Source organism: Crocodylus siamensis, chromosome 4 (genome assembly GCF_052110815.1).
Source record: "Crocodylus siamensis isolate JL-2025a chromosome 4, ASM5211081v1, whole genome shotgun sequence".
In the NCBI taxonomy this organism is placed as follows: domain Eukaryota; kingdom Metazoa; phylum Chordata; order Crocodylia; family Crocodylidae; genus Crocodylus; species Crocodylus siamensis.
The window spans coordinates 229,416,645-229,443,671 of NC_143398.1; the positions used below are offsets into that span (position 1 = coordinate 229,416,645).

At 43.6% G+C, this 27,027-nt stretch overlaps 1 protein-coding gene across 2 annotated transcripts in view; it reads right to left on the reverse strand.

Moving 5' to 3' along the window:
• The window catches only part of THSD7B (thrombospondin type 1 domain containing 7B), a 678,955-nt gene that overhangs the window by 288,152 nt on the left and 363,776 nt on the right, over positions 1-27,027 (reverse strand). For both annotated transcript variants that reach the window (XM_090045842.1, XM_090045843.1), the window contains exons 11-12: positions 24,447-24,579; positions 21,826-21,929 (exon numbers count right to left, since the gene is read on the reverse strand). In XM_090045842.1, coding sequence (XP_089901968.1) covers positions 21,826-21,929; positions 24,447-24,579 — 237 coding nt within the window. The remainder of the gene's footprint in view (positions 1-21,825; positions 21,930-24,446; positions 24,580-27,027) is intronic.

Consider the following 27,027-nt stretch of genomic DNA (forward strand, 5'->3'; position numbering starts at 1 on the left):
TGCTTTCTTGCAATACTAACCCAAAGGAGTCAGACTAGTAGCCCAGAATGCCTCCTAGCAGAGGTGGAGCTTTAGGACAGCAAATCCAGTAACTGGAGAGAATTTTAGTAGGTCTCAGGTACTGATTATGGGGATCTAGAGTCCCCGGGCAGCAACCTTTCATGTCATGAGGAGGGCTCAGACAAAGCATATAAGCCTGGAGGTGTGCCTGGGCTACAGACTGTGGGCATACTCTTCTCAAATCCAGTGAACCTGGGGGCTTCATGACTGGATCTATACACAAACAATTGGTGATCATACCAACGATCATGGCAATCATTGGTTATTGGGCCAATATATACCACTGTCCACACAGAGCATCAGCTAGCACAGAAAATACCCCTGGACAATGGACTGCAGAACTGGGCTCAGTTTTTCTTTTGTGTAAGATTTTAACTGCCTCTGAGAAAGTCAGAGCCAAATGCTTGTAACTATGATTTTTAAAATGTTGGGAAAACAGTATCTCTGAACATCCCTGAACAACTGAAAAAAACAGTACCTGGAAAGGCCCATATTCAACCTGGAGAAGAGATTGTCCCTTATTATGTCTCTCATTATGTCTTTCATCCTCCTAAGTAAGACCTGGCACAGTTTGGTTCTCCTCTAACTTCTTTCATCTACTATGTTCTGTGTAATGATGATCTATCGTTTAAAAAAGGACCAAAATAGATTCACCATGAATAGTTGCTTAGATCCCATACCCTACACGCGAGATGAAAGAAATCTACGGAGGACCAAAGAGAGGTGAACCTAATCAGGGGGATGAAAGACAAAATAAAAATCTATTTCTTGTTAAATTTAAAGAGGAGTTTTCTTCAGAAAGATGATCTCTACTCTTCCTGCATGCCTGTTAAATACAGTCCAAGTATGTAAAAGCATTTGGAGCTCAAGGACTGAGATGTTCTTGTGGTTCCTGTACATTGTAAATATTAGGATGGAAAGGCTCTGTTGCTTTTAACTTGGAGGTGATTGGGCCATTTCCCATTGATCTACCCATCCTCCCCCTTCTTCTTCATCGAGGTAAAAAGATTTAGCCTGAAAAGCTTTGATGTTCCTTTGTTTTACTCCTCATTATTTTGATCTTCTAACAATCCCTGTATTGGTACACATCTTGTAATATGTTTTCTCTGTCTATGCCTTCTGGCTTCAAAGAGCTCTTATACTCAGTCAGGACATTTTATATAGAAAATAAATGCTGCATATGGTGGTAAGATGTTGGTGCTTTCATTCTCTTTATCAGATACAAGCAGTATGTAGAAAAACATCACACAGTGTTAGAAAATGGCTTATTTCCTTGTCTGAGTGGAATATGTTGCCTGTTTTTGCAGGAAATCAAATATTTATAATTTATCTAACACAGTCTTTAACACAATCTTTATTTTACAGAAACTCTGCAGATTACTAAACGACCTTTGGATAAAAAGTTGCACAGTACAAATTACTGTCAGGACATATTCATAAGAGCCATCTCAATGATTATGATGCTGAGAAAAATGGTAGAGAAAAGCAAAGCATCGTGGATTCTATCTTGCTATTGGTTAGTAGCTGCACAAAAAAAAGGCCATGGAAGATTTGTACTGCTTACAAAATGGTGACGCTGTCGTGCTCATTTGAAGCAAATGCTGAGCAACACATAGTAAGCAAAGGGACTTTACAGATATTGTAAATACCTTACTCTTGATACCTTCTAGAGATTCCCACCTATGAATGAGCAGGGTGAGCAACTATCACTCTTTTGTGAACAACCTGCCATAATCAATCTTTCCTCATTTTATCCTATTAACTAAGTCTGAAGTAAAGAAAAATTGTTCTGAAAGAACACATCACCATGAGATCAATGGAGTGCAAATAATGATGAGGATTAATTTTCATTCACAACTCCATTACCTAACTTCAGACCATAAATTATATGAGTATGTGCGCACACATACCACCATGCTATCATGCATTAAGAAACTGTACTTGTATCCTGCTGTATCTGAAACTTGATTTTTGCATCTCTCCTCTGTAAAGCTAAGTAAATGTTTTTGCTGCCATGAGGCCAATTTTATGAGTCTTAAAGGCAGTCATAAAATCTCATAACTACCCATCCATCAATTTTCATACTGTCTCACCCACTCTCCACCCGCTAATACATCACCACAGGCCTGGTCCTAACACTCCAAAACTTAGAGCAGTTTGGAATACATGTCATTAAAAAATATATATTTGCCACAGAATTTTTCCTGTTCCTTCTCCAAATATTCATAGTATCATAGTGCTTAGGGTTGAAAGGGACCTAAACAGATCATCAGATCATCGAGCAGAAAAGGGTGCTGGGGTCATATCACCCCAGCCAAACATCTGTCCAGCCTCCTCTTGAAGACCCCCAAGGTAGGGGAGAGAGCACCACCTCACTTGAGAGCCCATTCCAGAGCCTGGCAGCCCTAACTGTAAAGTAATGTCTCCTGATGTCCAGCCTGAACCTTCTCTCTAATAATTTGTGGCCATTATTCCTAATAACCCGGGTGGTGCCTGGGGGAACAGAGCCTCCCCCAATTCCCGCAGGTCCCCCCTGGTTAGTTTGTAGACAGCCACCAGATCTCCTCTCAGCCTTCACTTGTGGAGGCTGAATAGGTTCAGGCCTCTCTTCATAGGGCCTGCCCCACTGCCCCTTGACCCTGTGGGTGGCCCTACTCTGGACCCTCTCAACGCTAGCCACATCCCTCTTGAAGTGCGGCACCCAGAACCGGATGCGGTACTCCAACTGCAACCTGACCAACACCACATAGAGGGGGAGGATCACCTCCCTGGACCTCTAGATGCACGACAAGGTGCAGTTAGCCGTACTGATGGCTTCCTCGCACTGGCGGCTCATGTTCATCCTGGAATCCACAATGACTCCAAGATCCCTTTCTTCCGCTGCGTTGACAAGAAGGGTGTTCCCCAGCCTATAGGTGTGTTGCTGGTTCCTTCTCCCTAGATGCAGCACCTTGCACTTGTCTGCATTGAATTTCATTCTATTCTCATCTGCCCACCTCTGTAATTTGTCTATATTGATTCTTATATCAAGGGTGACAGCCTTTCTAGCAAGACTTTTTCCTTCTCTGCTTTACTTCTCCTCTTTCTGGCTCAAGAAGGCCAGAAACTCATGAAAGATGAGCAGGTAGATTTAGGCAGGGGGCTGGGACCTACCCCCACCCTGCAGCTCTTTCCAAGCCTCATGCCTCAATCACCCAATCAGGGCACAGGACTGGGGAATGCCCCTGACCAGGACAGTTCCCAGCTGCCACCCTGCATGCAGGGTGCAGGCTGAGGATCTCCCAGCCCCCTGCTCCACAAACGCAATCTCAAAGCGGGGGCCTTGGAGCTCCCTGCTGCCAAGGCAGAAGACATAGTCCTGGGTGGGCTCCTCTTGTGGTGGAGCCCACCCTAGCGGAGGGCAGCTCTCAGGGACAGGGAGAAATTTTCCACTCCCTGGTGGACAGATGACTGGGAGCTAGTTTACTCCTGGTCAAGTGTCTACATGAGTGCTAATGTGCCATTGCTAATCAAAAGTAAATTTGCTTCTTTCATTTGCAGGTAGCAAATGTACTCACAATTAATGATGTTTACTGTGTAGTAAGCATGTACTTATATAGACGAACATGCTTACTGTGCAGTAAGCTACGCTACGTGCAGCGAAGCATCTCATGTAGATGTGCCCAGTGGGACATGAGGCAAGAGCCTTAGGGCCACGTTGCACGTTACACTTAGAACACTTAACCCGTACTTAAAACACAAGCGTCTGAGCATTTAAGCAGTAAAACACAGGCTAAACACAATTGTATTGTAGTAAAATTACTTTCTGAGAGAGGAGCGTCACACAAAATAACAGATGTTCAGCTCTCATTGGACTGTTACAGCGAGATAATGTAAGTTCAAATTGCACTGGAGCTGGTTCAGGACTCCCATGCTGTACGAGGGCTGAGAGCTCACTAAAGCCACTTAAAAGACTCCTGTGTGGTGTGGGGGTTGGGACTGACAATCAGTCAACTGTTGGTCCTAACCCCCACATTACACCAGACCCAGTTCAAGACTTCTATGAGGTGGGGAGGCTGGACTTTACAGTAAATTAAAAGATTAAAAACCTGAAGGATTTCTAGATTCACTCCAGCACCATATAGGATTCTTGAACTGTGCAATGCCAGGACTGGGACTGATGATCAGCTGATTTTTGGTGCCAGCCCTAGCACTGCACCAGTCTTGAACCAGCTCCAGTGTAAGGGCCAGGACCAACAAGCCGCAGACTGTCAGTCCAGCCCCCAAAGCACACTGGAGACTTGAACCAGCTCTGGTGTGGTACCAGGGCTGGGACCAACCAACAATCAGCTGGTTGCTAGTCCAGCACTCACACTGCACTAGTCTTATACCAGCTTTGGGTTGGTAGCAGGGCTGGGACCAATAATCAGCTGCTTGTCAGTCCCAGCCTCCTTAGTCACCAGAGTCTTGAACCAGAGCTGGCTTAAGACTGTCAGAGGCAGAGACCCAGCTTACCCCACTGAACCAGTAGAAGGTGTTGATTCAGTGGCAGAAGCAACACCCTCTTCTGGGCTCAGCTCCCCATGCCTTCCTCTGCCTGCTGGACATTGCTGGGTCCATCCCAGCAATGGAAAAAAATGGTCCATGGAAAAAAGAGCGCAGGCTCCAGGCATGGAGGTTGGAGTTGCACTTCATCATGGGTGGACATGCAAGCTGTGGTAACTGGGGTTGGAGTCAGTGTTGTGGGGGTGGACTGGAAAGGTGGGGAGACATAGCCAACCCTGCCCAGAACAGACTGAGATCATAGTAAGTATTATCATGCAACTACTCAGAACAGAGTCTAATTTTAATCCATCACAGTAATGCTTATAACGATCTAGATACAATGAATGCTACGTGTCCTGTGAGACCCCTAGTGGCCCCATATGTAGTTTAGAAATGAGCTGTGTTATGGGGTACAAGGAGAGAAAGGTATGCTTTTATGACTGCTTTGCCATTTTCCCCATTTTGTTTTTGTTCAGTTTACTCCTCCTTCCTAAATGTAACACTGCAAATTTGCTGATCTGGAAATGTTATAAGTGTGCTTTTTATGTAACCTTCCAAGTTGTTAATGAGCAGAACTGGGCTTAGGACAGATCTTGCAGAGCCCTTTACCTACAAGGCCAGTACCTTCCTCAAAGAAATTGGATTGGTTTAACAAATTTGACAACTTTTGACAAAAATCCATCTTTGCTATTTCTTTTCACTAAATTATTCTTTAGGTGCTTATAGGTGCTTATTAATTAAATATGGTAGTATCATTAACAAGCAAACAAACATGCAAGCGATGCAATTCTTATGAATTGACAAGATCATCTAACACTGGTAAAAGATCATTCAGCTTTAACATGATTTACATATTCATGAATAATATGACTGTAACATAAAAATAATCCTACATTTCATCTGCAAGTGTGAATTTCAAAGCGGCACCAAAATTTTGATACAGATTTTATCTCTTAGTCTTTTCCCCAAAACCTGCAAAACATATCACAACTCAGATTCTTTTCTTAATCTCATTTTATTTTTATCACTTTAAATACTTCAGATCCTCATCATTGGTGCTGTCACACATCAGGCTATTTATTATTAGTCTACTAGTCGTCCTCCTCATACAGTAATGTGTACAGTAGTGAGTGGGAATCATAGGACATGCCAATGCCCAGCTGCCAACAACATAGGTTCTTTTTGTCCTTGATAGTGGGAAGCACAAAACTTTAGGTCACAAGAAGGGATGCTATATGTTTAACTTCTGGGACAAAGGAGATTTGCACATTCTCCCTGTCCTGCTACACATGAAAACATTGCTCCCTTCTGAGGTTTTTGCCAGTCCCCTCTTCCGTTTTCTGTGGGTCTAAGGAGGTTTAGGTAGCATGACCCTACATTCTCTTCCCAATGACAGGATAAAATTTGGTGACTCAGAAATGCCACTGACCATCTGAAGTGTGTCAGCTGATCAGTCTCTCCATCTTTCCCCATTCCTGGAAGAAAAAACTTATTGCCCATACATAGTGAGGTTGACTTAGCTAGTTTCTGCTCATCAGCAGCAGCAATTCCTCTCAGTTGATGATGATTGTCTTCCATAACTGTATTATTTATGGGTCTGAAAATGGCTGGCAAGGCCTAACAAGGATTGACAGTGTCCCAGGGGAGAATGGAGGAAAGAACTCCAAACAATAAACGGGAACCCCCTGGGGTGGGGAGCACACGACGAAAAGGGAAAAGATATAAAAATAACCCGAAGAGATTACTTACTGGAAGCAGCAGGACCCATGATGCAGCTGCAGGGAGAGAGGAAATCCACACAGATCATAAACCACACCTTTATCCAGCTGAAACCGGCTGGTAACGTAACTGGCAATCACCGGCTGGCAGGGATAAAGCAAACTGCCAGGGAAGACAGCAGGAGGAGCGACACAGAGACGGGGAAGTCTCTGACACCAGGCCCTGCCTGGAATACCTGGAGGGTGAGAGAGCCGGCAGGGACTCTCTACTGCAATGAGAGACAAAGTGCCAAGGATGCAGGAAAGTCAGAAGAGGCTCCCTGCGCCGACAAAGGCAGGGTCAACAGAGAGATGACAGAGCCGGAGGAAGCTCTCCTCGCTAACGGAGGTGGGAACATTGGAGAAGCACAGGAGGCAAAGGAGGTTTCCCCTCCGGGCGGAGATGCAATGGGGCAATGAGGGAAACCAAGGTATAGCTCAGCCAGAGGCTGGGTGTCAGCCCACAACATGAGGAGTGGCTGGACACGTGGGGAAACACCCTAGGATAGCAGAAATGGGCCACTCCCTACAGGGGAGAAGGAAGACAACGACTTGTGTCATATAGGGCAGAGGAAGAGCTGTAAAAACTCAAGGCGAAGGGCCACAGTCTACGCTGACTACAACGGGCCAGATATCAGGAGGGTCAGAGGGCATGAAGGGTTGACCATCACCCTAACATAAGGGTACAGGAAAAGGATCGATCGGGTCCTCCCATGCTTCATTTTCATTAGTCTTCTCTTTTTTTAGTTTTACCCCGTTTGGAGGGGCTGAGAGCTAGGGCGAGGCAATATAGACAGGAGGGCACTGTATCATATCTTTATTTGAGCCTCCATATTTTGTTGGAGCATAGAGTGAATTTTGGAGTCCTGGGTAGGGACTGGTAGAGCCAGGAAGGTACGATTTTCCACAGCCCTACTTCTGATTGAGTTAGTTTCCTCAGGAGGCAGGTCCTAGAGCGTGGTAGAGACACACGAGCCAACGGGTCCCACAGAAGACAAACATCCTCGGGAGTACAGCCGAGAAGATCTGATGACCCACCGGAGGTTGGGGTGAGGTTGGGGTGTAGGGAAGGTGGAGCCCCATGGACTACCGCCAGCCAGTTGCCGCGCTGCAGCCAGACCCTGGGTGACTGGCCCCCCCACTGATGTAACATTCAAAGTCGTGGCAAGAGAAACTGGGAGAAGCCACTCAGGGGATAGACGGCAGCCCACAGCCCTACAGGAGATCGTAGGATGCCCTCTACTGGCTGCCCAGACCAAGGCCACACAAGACCAGATGTTTGAGGCCTGGTGGGTACAGACAGACTCTATTGCAGCTTGGGCACATGTTTCTGTATGCCGTGGGGGTGCTCCAAGTTCTTGATTTGGTCCGTAGCGCACTGTTTCTGCCACTCCCAATTTTCCATCTCCTGTTGTCATCACAAGGTTTCAGACTACTGAGATCCTTGCAAAAGACTCTTCCTTCATTTGAGGCAGTCGTAATGTAGCAGAAATCCCTCTTTGTACGTTTCCCTTCTGGTCATGGACATAACAGAAGCCCCTTATTTCACACACACCCCATTTCTTTTCCTTCTAAGTATTGGCAGAGACCTAACACACTCATTGCATGGGTGTGACAAGACTCAGAGCAAGCTAGAAAACTGAAGTGGTTTTCTGCAGGAGAAGCCTAGAAACTACGTATCAGTTAAGCTCAGTGTCACTAAAGAAAACAAAAGAACTAAAATATCCACTGCAAAGACTGTAAATATATCCTGTCCCCAGTAGCCTTTAATCCTCACTACCTCACACTGCATTTTTATATATGTCTCACACTGCATTTTCATATTTCATCTGTCTCATCTTTACCATGGCATTTTGTATTTTATACTTTTAAACTCTTAAGGAATGTACTCCCTATAGAATGAAGTTACACCCTGGACCATTGAAATTGTAATTGTTAAGTGATAAAATCTGTTGAGTGAATGCAAGTGAATGATGATCATCAGTAGACAATAGACTAGCCAAAGGAACTCCATTTTAAGCTAATCAAGCTAAAGAACTGATTTCTGGAACTGAGCATTCACCCTATGGACTATTCCTGTAACCCATGACAATACAGCCATTAAGTCAATAAGTCAAGGGTGGACTCCCAAAACTTCAGGTACCAGCAGGCAGAGACCCCTGTGACTAACAGCTGTCAGGTACTACTCAAGACCCACATGGAACAGCAACCTCCAGATTGGGTAGCCAAGATGATACTGGGGATCACACAGATCTACCAGAAAGGGATAAAAGGTAGTGAAGCATGACCCTCAGTGGTGTCCTCTCATCCAGCACCAAGTGGCATTCCAGTTTCAGTTAAGCACACTGTAACTGAAACTGGAATGCCACATTGCTGGGGGAGGGGCGGTTGCCATAATGATCAGTTTTTAATCTCCATATCACTTAAAAAAGAACCAGGTGTGCAATACACCTGCAGCGATCACAAAAGCTCAAGCCAGACCCTAAAACTTCACTGAGACAGAAGGACAAGCAGGCGACATTCTGGGGAAGACATCACCTTGCTCTCCTGCTTGCATGTAGTCAAATCGACCTGGTTGGCCTAGTGGAGATATGGTGGGATGAAATGTTTGACTGGGCAGTAGACATAGAGGGCTATAGGTTGTTTAGAAGAGATAGGAAGGGGAAAAAAGGTGTGTTGGGGGGGGGCGGGTTGCACTGGTTCTTCCTCCACAGGTGCAACACCTTGCACTTGTCAGTATTGAATCCCATTGTCAGTATTGAATCCTAGTAGAGTTTAGCTCCACTCTGACTGGAAGCTTGTTGTCAGATGTACCATCATGGTAATGAATTTTGAGAAGAGTGTTCAAGTTATAATGCAGCCTCGGTTAACTCCTATCTTAACTTCAAAGAGCTATGCGATAGATTCATTATTGAGACCCACTGCTTACATAATATTATGGAGCAGGCAAAGAATGGTGACGAATTTCAGTGGACAGCTGTACTTCAGAAGGATCCTACACAGCGCTTCTCGGTTGACAGTCAAAGCCTTCTTGAGATCCAAAGAAAGCCAGGTAGAAAGGCTTATGTTGTTCCTGACATTTTTCCTGTAGTTGGCAAGCAGTGAAGATAATGGCAGTGGTGCTTCTCAATGACCTAAACTCCCACTCTGGGATTCCAGGAGCAGCACTTCAGCAAGTTTAGAAGGGCTCTCACAATGATCTGTGGTGGACAGAGAGGCAATCCATCTGTACCTTTCACAATTGGACTCGTCTCCTTTCTGGAAGATTGTCATGATCATGGTGTCCCTTGGGTCATCTGGGATTTCCTTATCATTCCAGATCCTTAATATGAGGAGGGCGTGTAAGCTCCTCTTCCCCCTGCTTGAAGTTTTCAGCAGGGATTCCATCAGCTGCAGGCGCTTTGTTACTCTTCATCTGCTTGATGGCTTTCCTCACCTCATCAAGGGTTGGAAGGATTCTGAGATCATCTCTGGGTGTTGTGGGACAGAGTTGATAACACTCTTGTCAACAACACCATTTTAGTGGTAAAAGAAGATCACTCAAGTTCAGAACTCATGTTCCCCAATTCAGAGCCTCCTTGAAGTTCTTACAGTTCTCTTTTAGGGTTTTATTCCTGAGCTCAACTTTAATGAAAAAAAACTCTAGCTTGAAGCAGATCACCTACTGGCACTCACTGTACTAACATTCCTATAATTTAAAAGCTAACATTAGAGGGAGTCAATAATTACAGGAAAGCCACTGACAATGGAAATGAGTTACAAACAGGTCTGTATTTTACCCAGTCCTACTATTAGAATACCACTGCAGAAATGAGTAAGCTGAATTGTACTAAATTTAATGTCATAAACTTATTAAACTTGAATTTGTCAGTATCATGTTGTCCCAACCAGCAAATTATAAAAAATTCCAATGTGTGCATCTGAAATCAATATTTCTGCAAGAAAACTCTCTGTAGTATTTTACAGCTGAAGTTTACAATTAATAGGTCTTCTCATCTAGCTAACCAGCAAGTATATTAACTGCATTCATAATAGCTAATAAGTAGTCTCTGATAATTGTTTTACAAGTGAAAAAATTATAATATTGATGCATTTTGCTGGTGTGTTTCATTAAACTGGGTTACCGCAAAATAACTCCAGTGGAAACAATGGTAATTTATATTGCCATTACTATGCTACAGCTCAATAATATACTAGATATCTATAATTTGTGCAGAGAATGTTTGCTTTGAGCATGATTCTATATGCTACATTCACAGATGGTACAAGAATTCCTTCTTTCATCTTACTTAGTTTTAGAACAAATACAAGAATTTATCTCACTAAATTCATATACATTATATTTGTAAAGACAAAGCCGTCTATATTTCAAGCAATGAGATTTTTGTTGAAATAATCACCCCATTTAAGCACACTGTAACTGAAACTGGAATGCCACATTACTGGGGGAGGGGCGGTTGCCATAATGATCAGTTTTTAATCTCCATATCAGTTAAAAAAGAACCAGGTGTGCAATACACCTGCAGCTATCACAAAAGCTCAAGCCAGACCCTAAAACTTGCAATGGCGATGAAATACTCTTAAATTCTCTGCAATGAGTCTGATGTTGCTTAGATTTCAATTTCTATATTATCCATTTAAACTCCTCTCTTTTTCATTGACACAGTCTATATTTAACCTTGTACTTGGTGCCACAAAATAACAATGATTTTTGACACTTAGGCACAGTTTGTAATCTTACTCTATATGCACTGTGTGTGTATAAGCCTTCACAGGGCTATGGAGAATTCCAGACAAGTAAAGGTTCCACTCAAGCCTCATCTGCGCAAGCATAATTTACAAAATTGCACCCACCTAACCTGACCAGCAAGCACCAGAGGAGGAAGAAGAGCCTCCTATATTTTAGCCCAGTACCCTGGGTACTATGCCAGGAAACTCAGGTTCTAAGACCACCCCACCCAGAGAGAAGGTATGAATTTACACCTCTGACTCTCCAACACCACCCCACAGGTTAGGCATTATTCAATACTCTCACTAGCCTCTCAAAGTTGACCCCCTGCCAGCCAAAAAAGAAAAAGAGTTGGGATTTGGAAAAAGAAAACAAGCTAGGGCGTGTATGACTCAGTGAGATGGCTGCTGTTCTGAAAGAGGATAGGCTTCAGTTTCTAACCTGGACCCTTGCTCCATTGAAACTTCACTACTAATGTCTATCTGTTTTATCCAGTAACTATTAAATGCAAGGTCCAATGACTCCACTTCAAGAGGAGGGCTGGTGAGGAGATGGACTGGAAAATCCCACCATATCTCTCCCTTTCAGCATTCACTCTCTGCCACTATGATACTGGCCAAGATTTCATAGACATTAGGGCTGGAAGGGACCTCAGGAGATCATCGAGTCCAGCCCCCAAGATGGACTTACCTGACCCAGTCTGATGTCTGACCCAGTCAAGGACATTTCTTATTATGTTTTAGGTAAGTTCAAACCCCTGTACTGCACATGACATAGGATTGAAAACTATGCATAAGTATCAAAAAAGGCTGTTACGTGAGTCAGTAACCAGACAGATTGAGCAATCCCTACAGCAAATGAAATACTTTGATTCTTTCTCAAATAACCTAATCTGTCTGTTGGCTGGATCAGGGCTTACATGAGTACAGACCTCCTTAGTGCACAGGAGTGATGATCACTTCAGAAATCCAAAGTTGTCCTTCATGTGGCCCTTTTATTGTCTCTACTACAAGAAAGCACTAAGATAGGCAAGCACCTCTTTCAGCTGAAATGATCTGAGAGCTTTCAGAAGATCCCACTAAAAGACGCAACAGTATATTAATGCTTGGGACCATTGGAAACCATAGATTATAAAGAGAGAGGGAGTTTCTCAGGGCAGAAGTATGTGAGGAGAACTGCTTTCCATGTCCATGGGAAATATGGTAGACTTTTTTTTAGCTAAGCGTTAAGGAGCCAAAATAATGGTCTGGGTGGTCCAAATCTTGTCTTCTGGGATTATTTATTTCTCTGTGCTTCAATTAATAAACTTCTCTAAATGGGTGTTTTTGCTATGCATCAGAAAAGGTCTCCTATGTTTAAAGGTGGAGGATCAGAGCCTCTGGTCAATCCTAAAGAGGCTTTTCAAAAATGGAGAGCAAAGGAGAACTGGAGAGGAAAGAAGACAAAAAGCAGGTTGCTCCTAGAAAATGATAAAGCAAGATGCAACAATGATTATGGTTGGAGCCATGAAGGAAAAACGGTTCCCTTTTTTACTACAGTATTTTTATGACTAGTATACCCTCATTACAGTTGGTCTGCTCTTTTATACATAAGTGTTTACTTTATCTAATGGCTTTTGAAAAAAACTTCGAAGGCACTTTCATAAAATAGGTTATCCATCCACTAATTATATACTAACAATCCCCTGTAATGAGCAGCACTTTTCCCTTCCCAAAACCTAAATTTCTAAGGGTAGATGATCATGTCAGAGTTGAAGTAAGAAGTCATTTCTCAAGGATCCTCCATCACAGACATCACAGAGCAATAAAGTCATTGAAGGGCGTCTGGAGCAGAGCAATTTTCTCATAGTCTTGACACCTTGTCGAGCAAAGTGACAGCTATACAGCAGTAGAAAAGCTTGTAGAGCTCTTCATTTATTCTTGGAAATGTTGTCTATGTCACTGTCTATTCTGTTTTTCCCGGAGTGTCCTAACTCAGGGGGCTTCTTGCAAATGATCCCTTAATGAAGTTTAAATGACAAGTACTTTTTTTGGCTTTTGGTATGGCAAACATTCCCCAACTACTTTTATGAGATTTTCTACTGTAACGAAGCCAATGCACGGGGAATACTTAAAAGCAAGTTATTTAACAAATGCACACCAGTTTTATATATGTAAAACTGTATGTATTCAATTATACATAAATTTCAGAATTTGAAAATCTGACAATAGGCATTAGAGATCTATCAAATGTGTGACTATACAGCAAATTAATAACAGAGTCAGATTTTGATGTCTCTCATTGCAGTAGAGAGCCCCTGCCATAGCACACTAGTGCCATGAGGTCCTGTCAAGAATGCCACTGGGCGCAAACACCTACTCTGATTCACAAGATAAACACAGACATTTCATATGTAATCTCTACAGTCAAAAACATTCTTACCTGTTGTGGTCTTTCTGGGCACTTCTACACGAGATGCTATGGCGCAGTAGAAATGAGCTACCGAGCTGTAGCTCATTTCCTACCCTGCAATAGCACTGCCGGGCACCAACTGTGATGCGATGCTACTACACAGTAGCAACAAGCTACAGTGCAGTGGCTCATTGCTACTGCACAGTTGTGGCGGGGAAAAAACATGCGGCAATGGTACAGCGCAGTCCGCTGCACATGTAAATACAGCCTCCAAGTTCTTGGCTCTATTATTTTTCTGTAGTCAAAAACAAGTCTGAAGGGTGCCTTGGATCTAATGAGAAGTGCCCTGAGTCTAACAAGACTGAGAATGACTGTCATAAAGTATGGGCAAATTAACAATTTACAGGAAGTTAAAAGCAGAGTGATTTACTGTGTTTATCAGTTTCTCTCCAGTAATTGCTGCATTCCAAATCTTAACTAGGGTAGACCAATCCTATATCACTGAAGGCAAAAGATTACTGCAGTTTCTTTTTTACTGACATCAAGGTAAGTGTATGCACGCAGGTCTTTACTACAGTAACCCCTCCCTCCTTTCAATTGACTGTACCTCATTTATTGGTCCATAACTTTTCTCCTGTAGCACCTGATTCCATGGGTGACTTCAGAGTAAGATCATGAACTAAGATTGTCTCATCATGGAGCCTCAGGCACATCCTCATGCTTTCCTCAAAGCGGGCAATCAAAGCCTTTCAAAAAAGATATCCCACCCGACAGATTGTAGGGGCTCTGGCTCCTCAGTCTCTTGGCCTCCATTGTCCAGATCCTCAGCCTAGCTCTTGCAGTCGTGTGGGATGCAGCAGGCAAACAACATCCTGGGCAGCTACAGTTGCCAGCTGCTGCCTGCCTGACAGCAAGAACATTCATGTTCAACCAGCTGACGGCACATTCAACTGTCATCCAGTAGCTTCCGATAACTTTAAACAAGTCTTTTCACTGACCAAGACGTCTAAAGCTGTTTCGTTAGCCATGACAGCACTGGGTAGGCAGTAGGGCTGTGTGAAATGGGCCCTATTTGATTTGGATTGAGCCCAAATCAGGGACACTGACTCAACCCATTGATTGAGATTGCTGTCCCTGATTCGATTTGCCCGAATCCAAATCTGACAATTCGATGCTGTTTTGGTGAATCAGTGATTCGCACACAGGCACAGCTTTAAAAGTTTTTTTTTCTAGATACTTAGAGGTAGCAGCATGGCTCACGAACACTGCAGTGCTGCAGCACATGAAGCCTCCCACAGGAGTACAGAGGGGCCCTCCAGCATGCTCAGCAGCAAACCCAGAAGTGGACCAGGAGCCCCCCATGCTTCTGTGGGATGCTGCGTCTGCCCCAGCACCGCAGTGTTCAGACCCCTTACTACCTAGAGTTATGTAGAAAAATCATTTAAAGCTGTATCTACGTCCAAATTGCTGAAATATCCAAATCTCTCCAAATCGATTTGTACGGTTCCAAATCAATTTGGAGAGATTAAAGTGTCCTCTGATTCGATTTGGATTCAGAAATTCTTCCACTGAATTGGGACAAATCTCCACCAAATCAAATCAGGAACCAAAGCTTCGCACAGCCCTAGTAGGGAGGGTTACTGTCAGTGGATGGACAGTTACACTCTTGGTCTCTATTATGTGAGCAGGCCTGGCAAGCCTCCTACCTCTTCTAAAAGAAGCCATGGTGAAATTTTGGTAATTCTTATATCATGAACTTTTCTGGACCATCTAGTATGCATCTCCCACAATGCCCATCATGCCCTATAGCACAAGGGAGGAAAAAACCCTTCCTATTCATGAATTCCAAGGCCCTGTGTATTCCATCTTGCCACCCTGATGCACTTAAGGAGCTCAGTGCACACAAATCCACTGACAAACTTCTGGGGGCTCGCAAGCCAATTTGAAATGCAGCCAAAACCAGTAGTCAACAGAATGCAGATGGTCCAAGAACAATTTATCTTTGTAAGTCATCTAGAGAGCCTTGTCATTAGCTGGGTCACCACTATCATATGTAAACATGCTACGCAGGTTCATTAGGTATCTCTGATGCTGGCATTGTAGTGGAATGATCCACAACTGCTAACTGTGATATACACACTAGGACTTGTAGGGGAGTGCATATTCAGCAGCAGGAAACCAGAGTAGTTTAGCAAATTGTAGCACATACAGGGCCTTAATACAAGTCCATGCTGTTACCTTGCAGTTTGAAATTAGCATCATCTACCTCCCAGAAAGAAGTGTCTAAATCAGTGATTCTTCAAAGTTTTAAGACTAAAGGCACCTGTAACAGGGAGCTGGAGACTCCTGTTAGGCAGAGAAAGCAGGCTTGTTAGGGGATCTGGCCTCTGTATGAGTTAACGGGAAGTTAAGATAAGGACTAAAAGCTGTAGATTAGGCAGCCCTGGGAAAGAGGGGCAACTCATCAACTCAAAAGGGAAACATCTGGGGCCAGGAATCAGAGACACAAGTGATAAGGAAGCCAGATAAGGGCATGCACAGAGGTGGGAGAGCAGAGGCAGAGATGGGGCCAGTGAGCCCACACAGCCGAAAGAGGTGAAACAGGCATTGGAGCCCCATGAGCCACTCCAGCATGGTGGACCTGAGCTAGAAGGCCCAGCTAGAGAAGACGGGTAGAGGCCAGGGGGGCTAAGGCCTTGACAAGAGCATAAAGGCCCAGGGAAACCTGACATTGGACTAACGCTAAGTTCCCAATGAAAAGATTAACAGGTAACATCTCCAAGGCTGTATGGGAGGTCAGAGGCCATAAATAGTCATTAAGGCTACAGGTGCCTTAACAGTCCATGCACACTGCCCACAGAGCACCCAAGACTGGGGCTAGCCAAGAGACAGAGGTATAGAAGCAGGATAAACATGCCTTGGAAAATGCCAGCTCTTAGTTTCCACTTGTTTTAGACTACAGAAAATAAAAAAAGTAATTCTTCAATTTCAAAGAATTCAGAAAGACCACAACAGGTCAGGATTCTTATTTCAAATGTTGGAGTTTATCCTGTGAATCATATTTGCATACCTAACAGTGCTCACATTGTGTGGCACCCCATAGCACCCTTGAAAGGATCTCAAGTCATCCCAGGACAGTGGGGCATGCTGGTTCAGAATCACTGGCCTAGGTGAATTTTGGATTTATTTATGGCCGACTCATTGAAGCTAAAGTTGGAGACTTAGAAGCACCTACACTCAAATAGATCAACATAAACTTCAGGAGTATCCCACAATGCACTAAAAGAAACACAAGAGCAAGAAACCATGGGATACCAAACCCCCTACTGTTGGTCAAATGCAAAACAAGTCTTGCCCGTGGGCACACTCAAATTCACAATAATTGAGCACAGCCTGCTCATTTGTGTGTTGCTGTCATAATGATATCTGACTCTGGTTTATCTCTTTGTAAAGATAGCTGTTCGAGGTCTGCAAACTGTTAATTTTGCCCTGCTCTGGAAAAGTCACAGAGCTCTCGCAGCATGCGTGCTAGCTGGGGAAATCAGCAGCAGCTCTTCCTAGCAGGTTTTCTCGTACTATAATTTTCAATAAACTGCATTATAGTTTCTGGACCCTGGCTCTCTGACTTGCTGATCAAGCTACCAAATACTACAGTCTTGAGCCTAAGTCAAGACACACTTGTTTGTTTCTCTAAGAGTAACAAAGACGCTCGCCTAGAAGTAAATATGAATTTGAAGGCCTTTAAGGATTTTTCCCTAATATAAGCTTGCCTCTTTTAAATATAGATATTTACTGCATAATAATTATGTATAAATTGAATGCTCACATTTGTCAGGTATGATAGCCCTGAGTAAAATCCTGTTATCTACAGGATAGGCTTAGGTTTGGCATGGGCAGAAAAAGGGAAATTTTCTACAACGTGATGCTGATGTAATGTGCAGCAAGCCTACTTATCACTAGTGGCAAAAAGATAGTTCTTGCTACATAGATGGAAAAGAAAATGAAGCAAATTCATATAAGCACCCTTTGAAAAGTAAGTGCTTCCTGACTGTTTGCCACAATGTCTTACAAAACATTTTATTCAGCTCTAAAAATGTACCTTCTCTTCTGCATCTGCTACAAAAAAAAGCCAATTATTTTCAAGAGTGGCAGTGATATAGGGTATATGGGTTTACACAGAGGAAATCTGACTATCACAGGTAAGGACACACAACCCCCCCACTGAAAAAGTAAAGTTAAACCTGCACTGAAAGATTCCTCTATGTCCCAAGTTGTAGCTGGGGTCAGATGTATAAATATTTACAGATACGCTCTTAAATGTAACTTCAGAAGCCTGCAAGACTATAACTGCCCATTAAGAGAAGCAGTGGAAAAAGAAGCACCCGCTTTCCCAAGCAAGAAGGCAACTTTACATATCCCCGCAGCTGTGGAAGTACACAGATGGTAACAAAAAAAGCAGGAAATCAGCCAGTAGTATTTTTTAAAGTCCCTGCCATTAAAGAAAACTACCAGAAAAAAGGTGCTTTCCTTTTATTTTAGCCACCTACAGGAGATCTTTAAAACTGAATAACTTTTGCCTCTTTTCAGCAGTGGTAGGAGCAAAAGTGTCAGTATGGTGCTTCCTTGGGCTCCACAGTGACAGAACATGGCACCTTCAGCTACAGAAATCATCTCAAGAGTCTCCTTACATTGTACCCTCCTCAAAATTATTTCCCCTGAATCTCCAGTGGCTCTCCTATGTAATAATGCATGGTACCCTGCTTCTATCATATGCTATATCAAGCTGTTTCAAAAACCTAAGTTCAATATAAACAAAGAATAAAGATATTGAAAAGAAGGAAAAAAATCAGGTTGGCTCCGATTCATTTTATCAGATACATGCTTCACTTAAACCCACCGTGCTACCAGGTTCCTTCCCCATGATTAAGACTTTTCCCCCCTGAAACCAGTGAAGAGCCCTTGGTTTTAATGTAGGAGACCTCTTCAAAGTGCAAAGAAAGTACAGCGCTCTTCTATTATACTTTGAATTTTGGCAGCATAAGGTTAATAGAAAGTTCGTACACCTATTGGAACAAAAAGATTATCTTCACTTCACACAGAAAATGGGGAATACATTTGGGCATGACATTTCAATTTATGAAGCCCTTTTTGGAAACCTCCTGTGGAAGGTCATGTGGTCAAAACCTCCTGGTTAACTTTATTTTCAGTTTTCAGCATCAATTTAAAACAACATTTTTTCTTCCATTTGCAGCCCACACATTGCCTGGCTTCTCTCTCCTTTCGTTTGCTGCATAATTATACAACAAATGAAGTTCATCTTTAAAAAATGAGAATTCTAACCTTGTGAAGGAGTAAATTGTTATGTCAAGTTTCTTCTAATTTAATATACCCCCATAGTTGTTTTCCCCCCCCAAAAAATAACCTGTGTTAAAGAGGTTAGTGAATTTTCCCAGCAGATTGGTATCAGTCAAATTTCTCAGCCACTACGCTAGAATCACTGCAGACTGCTTACGCTCAATAAATCAAGTCTCTTTTTTTGTTGTTGTTCATATAATTGACTCTATTTTGCAAAACCATTTAATCATCAAGGGTCAGAGTATGATACCCTTCTACATATTGACTAATAAAACCTTATTTGTCAAACATTCACATTGATAAACTAGCCCTTAGTAAATTAAAGACAAAGATTAAACTTTTAGGAAGATTTTTCCTTGGATTTTTTGGCAAAGCCAAAATACTACTTCATGGCAGACAACATGTAGCCCTTCCATCAGACAATCCACCTTGCCACCAAGTGTCAAGTTTCCAAAACGATTTCACAATCACCATCTTGTAAAATTGAGCATACTGCCTTTCTTATGAGCCAAGCACAATAGCACACAGTTTGAAATTAGATTTCCCATTTGCCGGCATAACAACACTGCTTGGGAAGCCTAAATGCTGGAACAGATCTGGGAGGGGGGGGGGGTGCATTCATACCCTCTTTTGATTCCTACCTCTACTCAAAGTTTAAAACAAACTGCCCAGGATGGCTGGAATGGCAGTATTTCTATTCACGTGGAGCTGAGGAAGGCAATTGACTTCAAGGCCCATTATTATCATCTGCCTAATTCCTGCTAATCTCTTTATTTGGTATGTGTTAAACCCCTTGATCTTCCTCTAATCAAGTTAGCCTTTTTCTACAATTACCCCGGCTGTTATCTACTCCTGGAAATGTTCCTCTGCTGACCCCCAGAGCATGTCCAGTTAAGGTGTGCCCCTACCTTGAAATCTGTACTGAGTAGTTTTGTCCCTAGAGTATTCATGCCAGAGACAAGGAGGGGAGGGGGGGATAACAAGAGGATGAGCTATGCAGTGTCAAGGCAGTCAGAGGGAGAAGGGTGTTACAAAGGTGAGTTGAAGTGGTAAGTTACCAAAGTGATCCTTTCCTGAGTCAAGTACTGCAGCAGATGATGGAGGCAGTGGGAGGTGGAACAGGGATACAACCAAAGCAGAATAAAGCCAGTCATGGGTGGATCCAGAGATACTGGCAGTGCCAGCAGCTGAAGCAAATCCTTCATAGCCCCAACTGTTTGTTTCTGTACATTGAAGGTGGAAGGCAGTGGGAGCCAGTTACAGGCATACGATGAGAAAGAGGGGGCGATTACATCCCTGCCCCTGACCTGCCCCGTGCTTGGGGGCTGCGAAGGGTAGAAGGAATGGGAAGGTGTGAGGGACAACTGGGGTTTGGAGCTGAAAGGGATTGTGGGGTCTAGGGGGAGTGAAATAGGGTGTGAGGGTGGTTTTGAAGAAAGAGGAATTGTGGGCGACAAACAGGGGATGCATGAGAGGTGGCAGTAACATATGGGTACTCAGAGCGACAGGGAAGAGGAGGATGATGAGGGGGCAAAGAAGGTGAGGCAAGATGAAGATGAGTCTATACAAGAAGCAGTGGATTTATGGAGGCAGTGAGGGGGGCATGAAGGGGAGGGGAAGGTCTGATGGGTGTGGGGCACAATGCGGTGGGACTCAGAATGAGGTTATGTGGGATAACAAGGGACAGAGTGGATCCAGAGAGCATCGGAGGTGGCAGGGGCTGTGCATAAAAGACAATGATGACCACGGTAGAATGCCAGGAGAACTCTTGTGGAGCTGTACAGGAGGCAATTTTGTCCATGGCCAGATTGAGGGCTAACAGTTGTACGCCCAGCAACAGATGCCTGCCTCATCCTGGAGCTGGCATTCAGCCCCTCACAGCCTTGCTAGTTTTTGCTTGCATCATAAACTGAATAATACAGTCCTAGACTTCTAGCAAATTAGTAAAGCTTGCTTCTTTTTAAATGGAGAAAAATATATACTGTATTATGTGACGATACACCATTCCACCTGCATCCCCCTTTTCAAAACCCTAGATCTACCCATGTCTACAAGTGATAATAGCTGTACCCTATTTGTTTCCAGGTTGTAATGTGTGAAAGAGTAAAAATCCAGTTCTACTTCACTGCAGATAGCTCAACAAATTAGTGACACCAACCATGTCTAGATTTAGTGTAACAGTGTCTTACCCATAACATTTTGACTACTTTAGCCACAAATCACTACCATGAAAGTAATTCTGCACCTACACAGAAGGCTGCATGCAGATGTAGAAAGCTGAGAGTCAATGAAGGGAGTTCCTGTAAATTCAAGCTTATCATGAAGTCAACTTGTATAGCTGCTATTCCTATAATAGCCTTGTGAGGAAGACAAAAGGGGTTAAGAACCAAATTGTATTACTAACCCAAAATGGTATACAGGGAGGAAACAATGGACAGCCTCTTCTACTCCCCCTTATACCGTGCAGCGCTGGCTAGTTAGTTGTACAACTACTCAGCCAGCCAAAACAGAAAGGATGGCTATAAGGTTAGTATATGACCTTTCCAATGTTTTAAATCCAAATATATTCAAAAAGTTCTATTATTCTAAATCAGGCATTCCATGCACAACCTGTTTCTGAAAAAGTTCTCCAGCATTGGAAACACTTTATTTAATAGTTGCAGTTAAAATAACATCTGCCTAGCTGTTCTGAATGGTGCTTCAAGATTGTTTCCTTTGTCGTACATTGAGAGGTGCCATTTTCTGAAGTCCCTTTGTAAGCAGCCAGTAGAACTTCCTATTTCTTAAGTTCACAGTCTCATCCAGAATTTTTAAACAATGCTGAGTAACTGTCTACTACTCAATTTCAGCATAGCAAATATTTGTCAACTGATAATAAGAATAAGTTTCTATTTCACTTGCATAAGTGTTAAATTCATGTATTTATTAAACTATGGAAAACAAAAAACATGCTATAGTATCAGTTAATTTACAACTTAAACTAATGTTTCTGAAAAGAAAAAGGCTTACCCCTTGATTGCAGGCCGTGGCCACATGCTTCATTATGTCCCAGTATGCCCTGTCTCACAGAGTCTGGCACTAATACACAATGGCTCCATTTATGGGCCTTCCACCTGTGACAAAAAGCAACAAAGTGTTCACAAACTGTGATAATTATTTGAATTGAATAACTTTGATGAAAAAACTAACGTGCCTTGACAACATTCTTCATTACAAAATTCTTCACTGACAGGCTATATCACCACTTAATAATAAAAACTACAAGAATGTGTTAATTATTAGGGCTGTGTGAACCTTTGGCCGCTGATTTGATTTGGTGGTGATGTCACCCGATTTCGCGGCTGAATCTCCAAATCCGAATCAAATCAGGAGACCCTTTAATCTCTCCAAATTGAATCGGAACCCCCTGAATCGATTAGGAGAGATTCAAAGATTCGGACATAGACACAGCTTTAAATGTTTTTTCTGCATACCTCAAGGTACCAGGTGGCTCATGAACATTGAGATGGTGGGGCAGATACAGTGCCCCATGGGAGCGCGGGAGGGTCCCCAGAGCACTCAGCAACAGACATAGAAGTGGACCAGAAGCACTTCCAGTTCACTTTTGCGTCCACTGAACAGTGTGCGGGGGACCTCCCACATCCCCCAGCTGGTGCGTCCTGGGTCTGGGGGGGCACCCAGCATCCCCCCCATGGCCGATAGCTGAGCTGGGGGGGTCCCCAATGTGCTCAGGGGTGGACCTAGAAGTGGACCAGAAGTACTTTCAGTCCACTTTCGGGTCTGCCGCCAAGCAAGCGCTCCCCCTATGCGCTCCTGTGAGACGCTCCATTCACCCCACCACCTCATCATTCACAAGCCATGCCTGGTACCTCAAGGCATGTAGAAAAAACATTTAAAACTGTGTCTATGACCAAAACGCTGATTCTCTGAATTGGCATTGAATCTTCAGATTTGGATTCGGCCGAATCAAATTGGGACAGTTATCCAAATCAAATCACTGTCCCCACAATCAGGCCAAATCTGAATCCGTAATGAATAGAGCCCACTTTGCACACCCTTAATTATCCCTGAAACAGGCAAAACATACTAAAAAAGATTAACTCTATAAGAAATCCACATTTGCTTCCAGTCCTCCTTTTGGGGTTTCTTTTCATTGTCTTTTCTCTTTTTCAAAGCCTGTAAGAATTAAACAGCAGTTTTCTATTTTTTTTTTTTTTACAAACCCTTATTCATGCACTGACATTTTGCAGATTTACCTTCTGCACTATGTTCTTGCATGCATTATGGAAGAATATAAGGGATCAACTATCCATATGTATGTAATTAGTAGAAATCAGTGTCTGTGACATCAGCAGTAAGTATATTGCTTTGTAACCATATTTATTTTTCACTCTTTTCAGGGAGCTCTCCTGTACGATCTAGGCCTTGGAGGTATGTACACAAACATAACATATTATATATCTACCATCTATATTTGTGAAATAGATGGATCATAGAATTTTAATGAAGAATAATGAATAACAGTCTTCATTGTGCTATTTATCTAATCAGAAACATAAAAAATACATATTATTCCTTGACCTGCACGTAGCTAGAGAGAAGGCAGAGTAGCTGCAATAACTATACCATTATAATTAAGTCGGTGCCAAATCAGTTTAATATTTTAAAACTAGCAAATTGCCCATCAAGAATGATGGGGGGAGGGGTGGCCAGGAAGCTTGCTAACCCTAACCCCTCCCACACCTTGCACTGCTGCCACTTCCCAGAAGCTGGGGGGGAGGAGAAGTTTGCCCCACTGTCTCCTTTGTCCCCCTCTGCCAGCACCCTGCTCCACCCCTCTATCACAGCAGTGCTCCACTGCCTCCGGGGACCAGGACAGGAAGGGGGTGGAGGCCAGGTCATCAGTGCTGGCCTCACCCCCCAGCTCTATCCCCTCCATTGTGGCGGTGCTCCACAGCACCACCGCCGCCTCCTGTCAGTAATGCTCTTGGAGCACTCTGATTGCTTGTTTTAGTAACATTCAGAGTGCTCCAAGAGCATTATGGACAGACAGACAGGAAGACTAAGCCCTTTATGATATGAGAATATATTCAGGATTTTCCCCCAGTAATATTTCTTATATTTTATGCCTTACTCATTATAAAATACCATGTTTCCTTATGCTTTTTTCTGGTGCAGCCATGCATTACCTCTACTGAAACGTAATATTTCAATTGCATTTTTCTTTTACAATATGTCCATAGCTTTTGCATGTTATTTTTCCCCAGACACAATTTTCAATCTATAGGGCACCTATACACATTCAGTGAGGCTGCTCTGACATGATGTAATTACAGTTCATCAGAGGAGACTCGATTAATCAAGTCTGCTGGAACATTCAATGAGCTTTAGTTAAAGCACCCTGCCACCATTCTTCAGCATGGGAATGCTGATACATAAGATGCTCTGGGCACTTTAATTAGAGCAGCTCTCAGAGCCACTCTAATTAAAGTGCCTCTACCCCACACGCCCAGAGCATGTGTATAAACACCTGTGGTGTCCTAAGTTAAAAATTATTTCATAAATTTACAGGAATAACCTGAGAAACAGCAACCCAATGTCAGAATTTCTTAGTGGATATATCACAGCACCTGTATGCTGGGCAGACAGGAATATCTTCACATTCTCTTTCTTCATACAAAGTGTCTGGGCACTCCTGTCCCCCATTGACAGCATCCTGAATGATAATCCTATAGCGGGACTGTTTAATTCCTGTAGCATTGCCTGTAAGAGAAAAACATTTGTCTACCCAGAAAACCTGGCAACATGACTTAGTGTACTAGTACACCTCAGCTACATTTCTGCCTTAGGTTACAACTAAATACATTGAGGGATGGATTCTGCAAAGTGCTGAGCAATCTGGCACCAATCCAGGAAAGAAAGGAAAATTAGCTCTATATAGTAAAGATACCATTACCTGCTGTACAGTTATCAACAATTCAGAAGAATACCACTTGGCCTGCTCCTGGATCAATGTTCTAAGTGATAAATCATAACATAAGGTCTATTAAAGCATATCACATCAGACAAGAAAATAAGACGGGCTTCTATTAAAAAGTATATTTGTGAGGTTTATATAGAAAAACAATATTATCTTGCCAGATTTTAATCATGGGGTCAATGATGGAGGTCACATAATGCCACTAGAAACATCCTTGTAGTTTCTAAAAATGAGAGAAAAATACTTTCTAACACACTGTAACCAAAGATGGGGAAATGCTATATTATACTTCCTTCTAATGCAAGCTCGTACAATCTAGAAACAAAGAATTTATCAGCAGAGAGATGTTGTTAGCCATGTTACTCTGAAGTTAAGTGGAAGGCAGGGTAGAGTTGCACCTTATAGACTAACCAAAGTAGATATGCATATGAATAGTACAAACTTTCATGTTTTAGTGAGTTTCAGCCCACAAAAGCTTCTGCTATATATATATATATATATATATCACAGAGATGTACGGCTGGAAGGGACCTCCATAGGTCATAGATTCATAGATTCATAGATGCTAGGGTCGGAAGGGACCTCAATAGATCATCGAGTCCGACCCCCTGCATAAGCAGGAAAGAGTGCTGGGCCTACATTACCCCAGCTAGATACACATCCAACCTTCTCTTGAATACCCCCAGGGTAGGGGAGAGCACCACCTCCCTTGGGAGCCCGTTCCAGACCTTGGCCACTCGAACTGTGAAGAAGTTCCTCCTAATATCTAATCTAAATCTGCTCTCCTCCAGCTTGTGGCCATTATTTCTTGTAACCCCCGGGGGCGCCTTGGTGAATAAATACTCACCAATTCCCTTCTGTGCCCCCCTGACGAACTTATAGGCAGCCACCAGGTCGCCTCTCAACCTTCTCTTGCGGAGGCTGAAAAGGTCCAGTTTCTCTAATCTCTCCTCATAGGGCTTGGCCTGCAGGCCCTTAACCATACGAGTGGCCCTTCTCTGGACCCTCTCCAGGTTATCCGCATCTTTCTTGAAGTGCGGCGCCCAGAATTGCACGCAGTACTCCAGCTGCGGTCTGACCAGCGCCCGATAGAGGGGAAGTATCACCTCCTTGGACCTATTTGTCATGCATCTGCTGATGCACGATAAAGTGCCATTGGCTTTTCTGATGGTTTCGTCACACTGCCGACTCGTGTTCATCTTGGAGTCTACTAGGACTCCAAGATCCCTTTCCACTTCCGTGCCACCCAGCAGGTTATTTCCTAGGCTGTAGGTGTGCTGGACATTTTTCCTCCCTAGATGCAGCACTTTGCATTTCTCCTTGTTGAACTGCATTCTGTTGTTTTCTGCCCACTTGTCTAACCTGTCCAGGTCTGCTTGCAGCTGTTCCCTGCCCTCCGGCGTGTCCACTTCGCCCCATAGCTTAGTGTCATCTGCAAACTTGGACAGAGTACATTTCACCCCCTCGTCCAAGTCGCTGATGAAGACATTAAAGAGTATCAGTCCAAGCACCGAGCCCTGCGGGACCCCACTGCCCACACTCTTCCAGGTCGAAACCGACCCATCCACCACAACTCTCTGGGTGCGACCCTCCAGCCAATTCTCCACCCACCGGACTGTGCAGTCATCCAAGTCACAGCCCCTTAACTTGTTCACCAGTATGGGGTGGGATACCGTGTCAAAGGCCTTCCTGAAGTCCAAGTATACGACATCCACCCCTCCTCCTGCGTCGAGGCGTTTTGTGACCTGGTCATAAAAAGAGACTAGATTGGTCAGGCACGATCTACCTGCCACGAACCCGTGCTGGTTTCCCCTCAGCATAATTTGTCCTGCCGGGCTCTCACAAATGTGAGCCTTGATGATTTTCTCAAAGATTTTGCCAAGGATGGAGGTGAGACTGACTGGCCTATAGTTACCTGGGTCCTTCTTCCTCCCCTTCTTGAAAATGGGAACCACATTGGCCCTTTTCCAGTCCTCCGGGACTTGACCCATGCACCACGAGCGTTCAAATATTCCCGCCAATGGCTCTGCAATGATGTCGGCCAGTGCCTTCAGTACCCTCGGATGGAGCTCATCCGGGCCTGCCGACTTAAAGGCATCCAGTTCCTCCAAGTGACCCTGCACCACCTCAGGGTCCACGCATGGAAGTCTGGTGCCTTGCTGCTGCCTCCCTACACTCCCAGTGAGAGACTTGTCATGCCTCTCACTTAGGAACACTGAGGCGAAGAACTC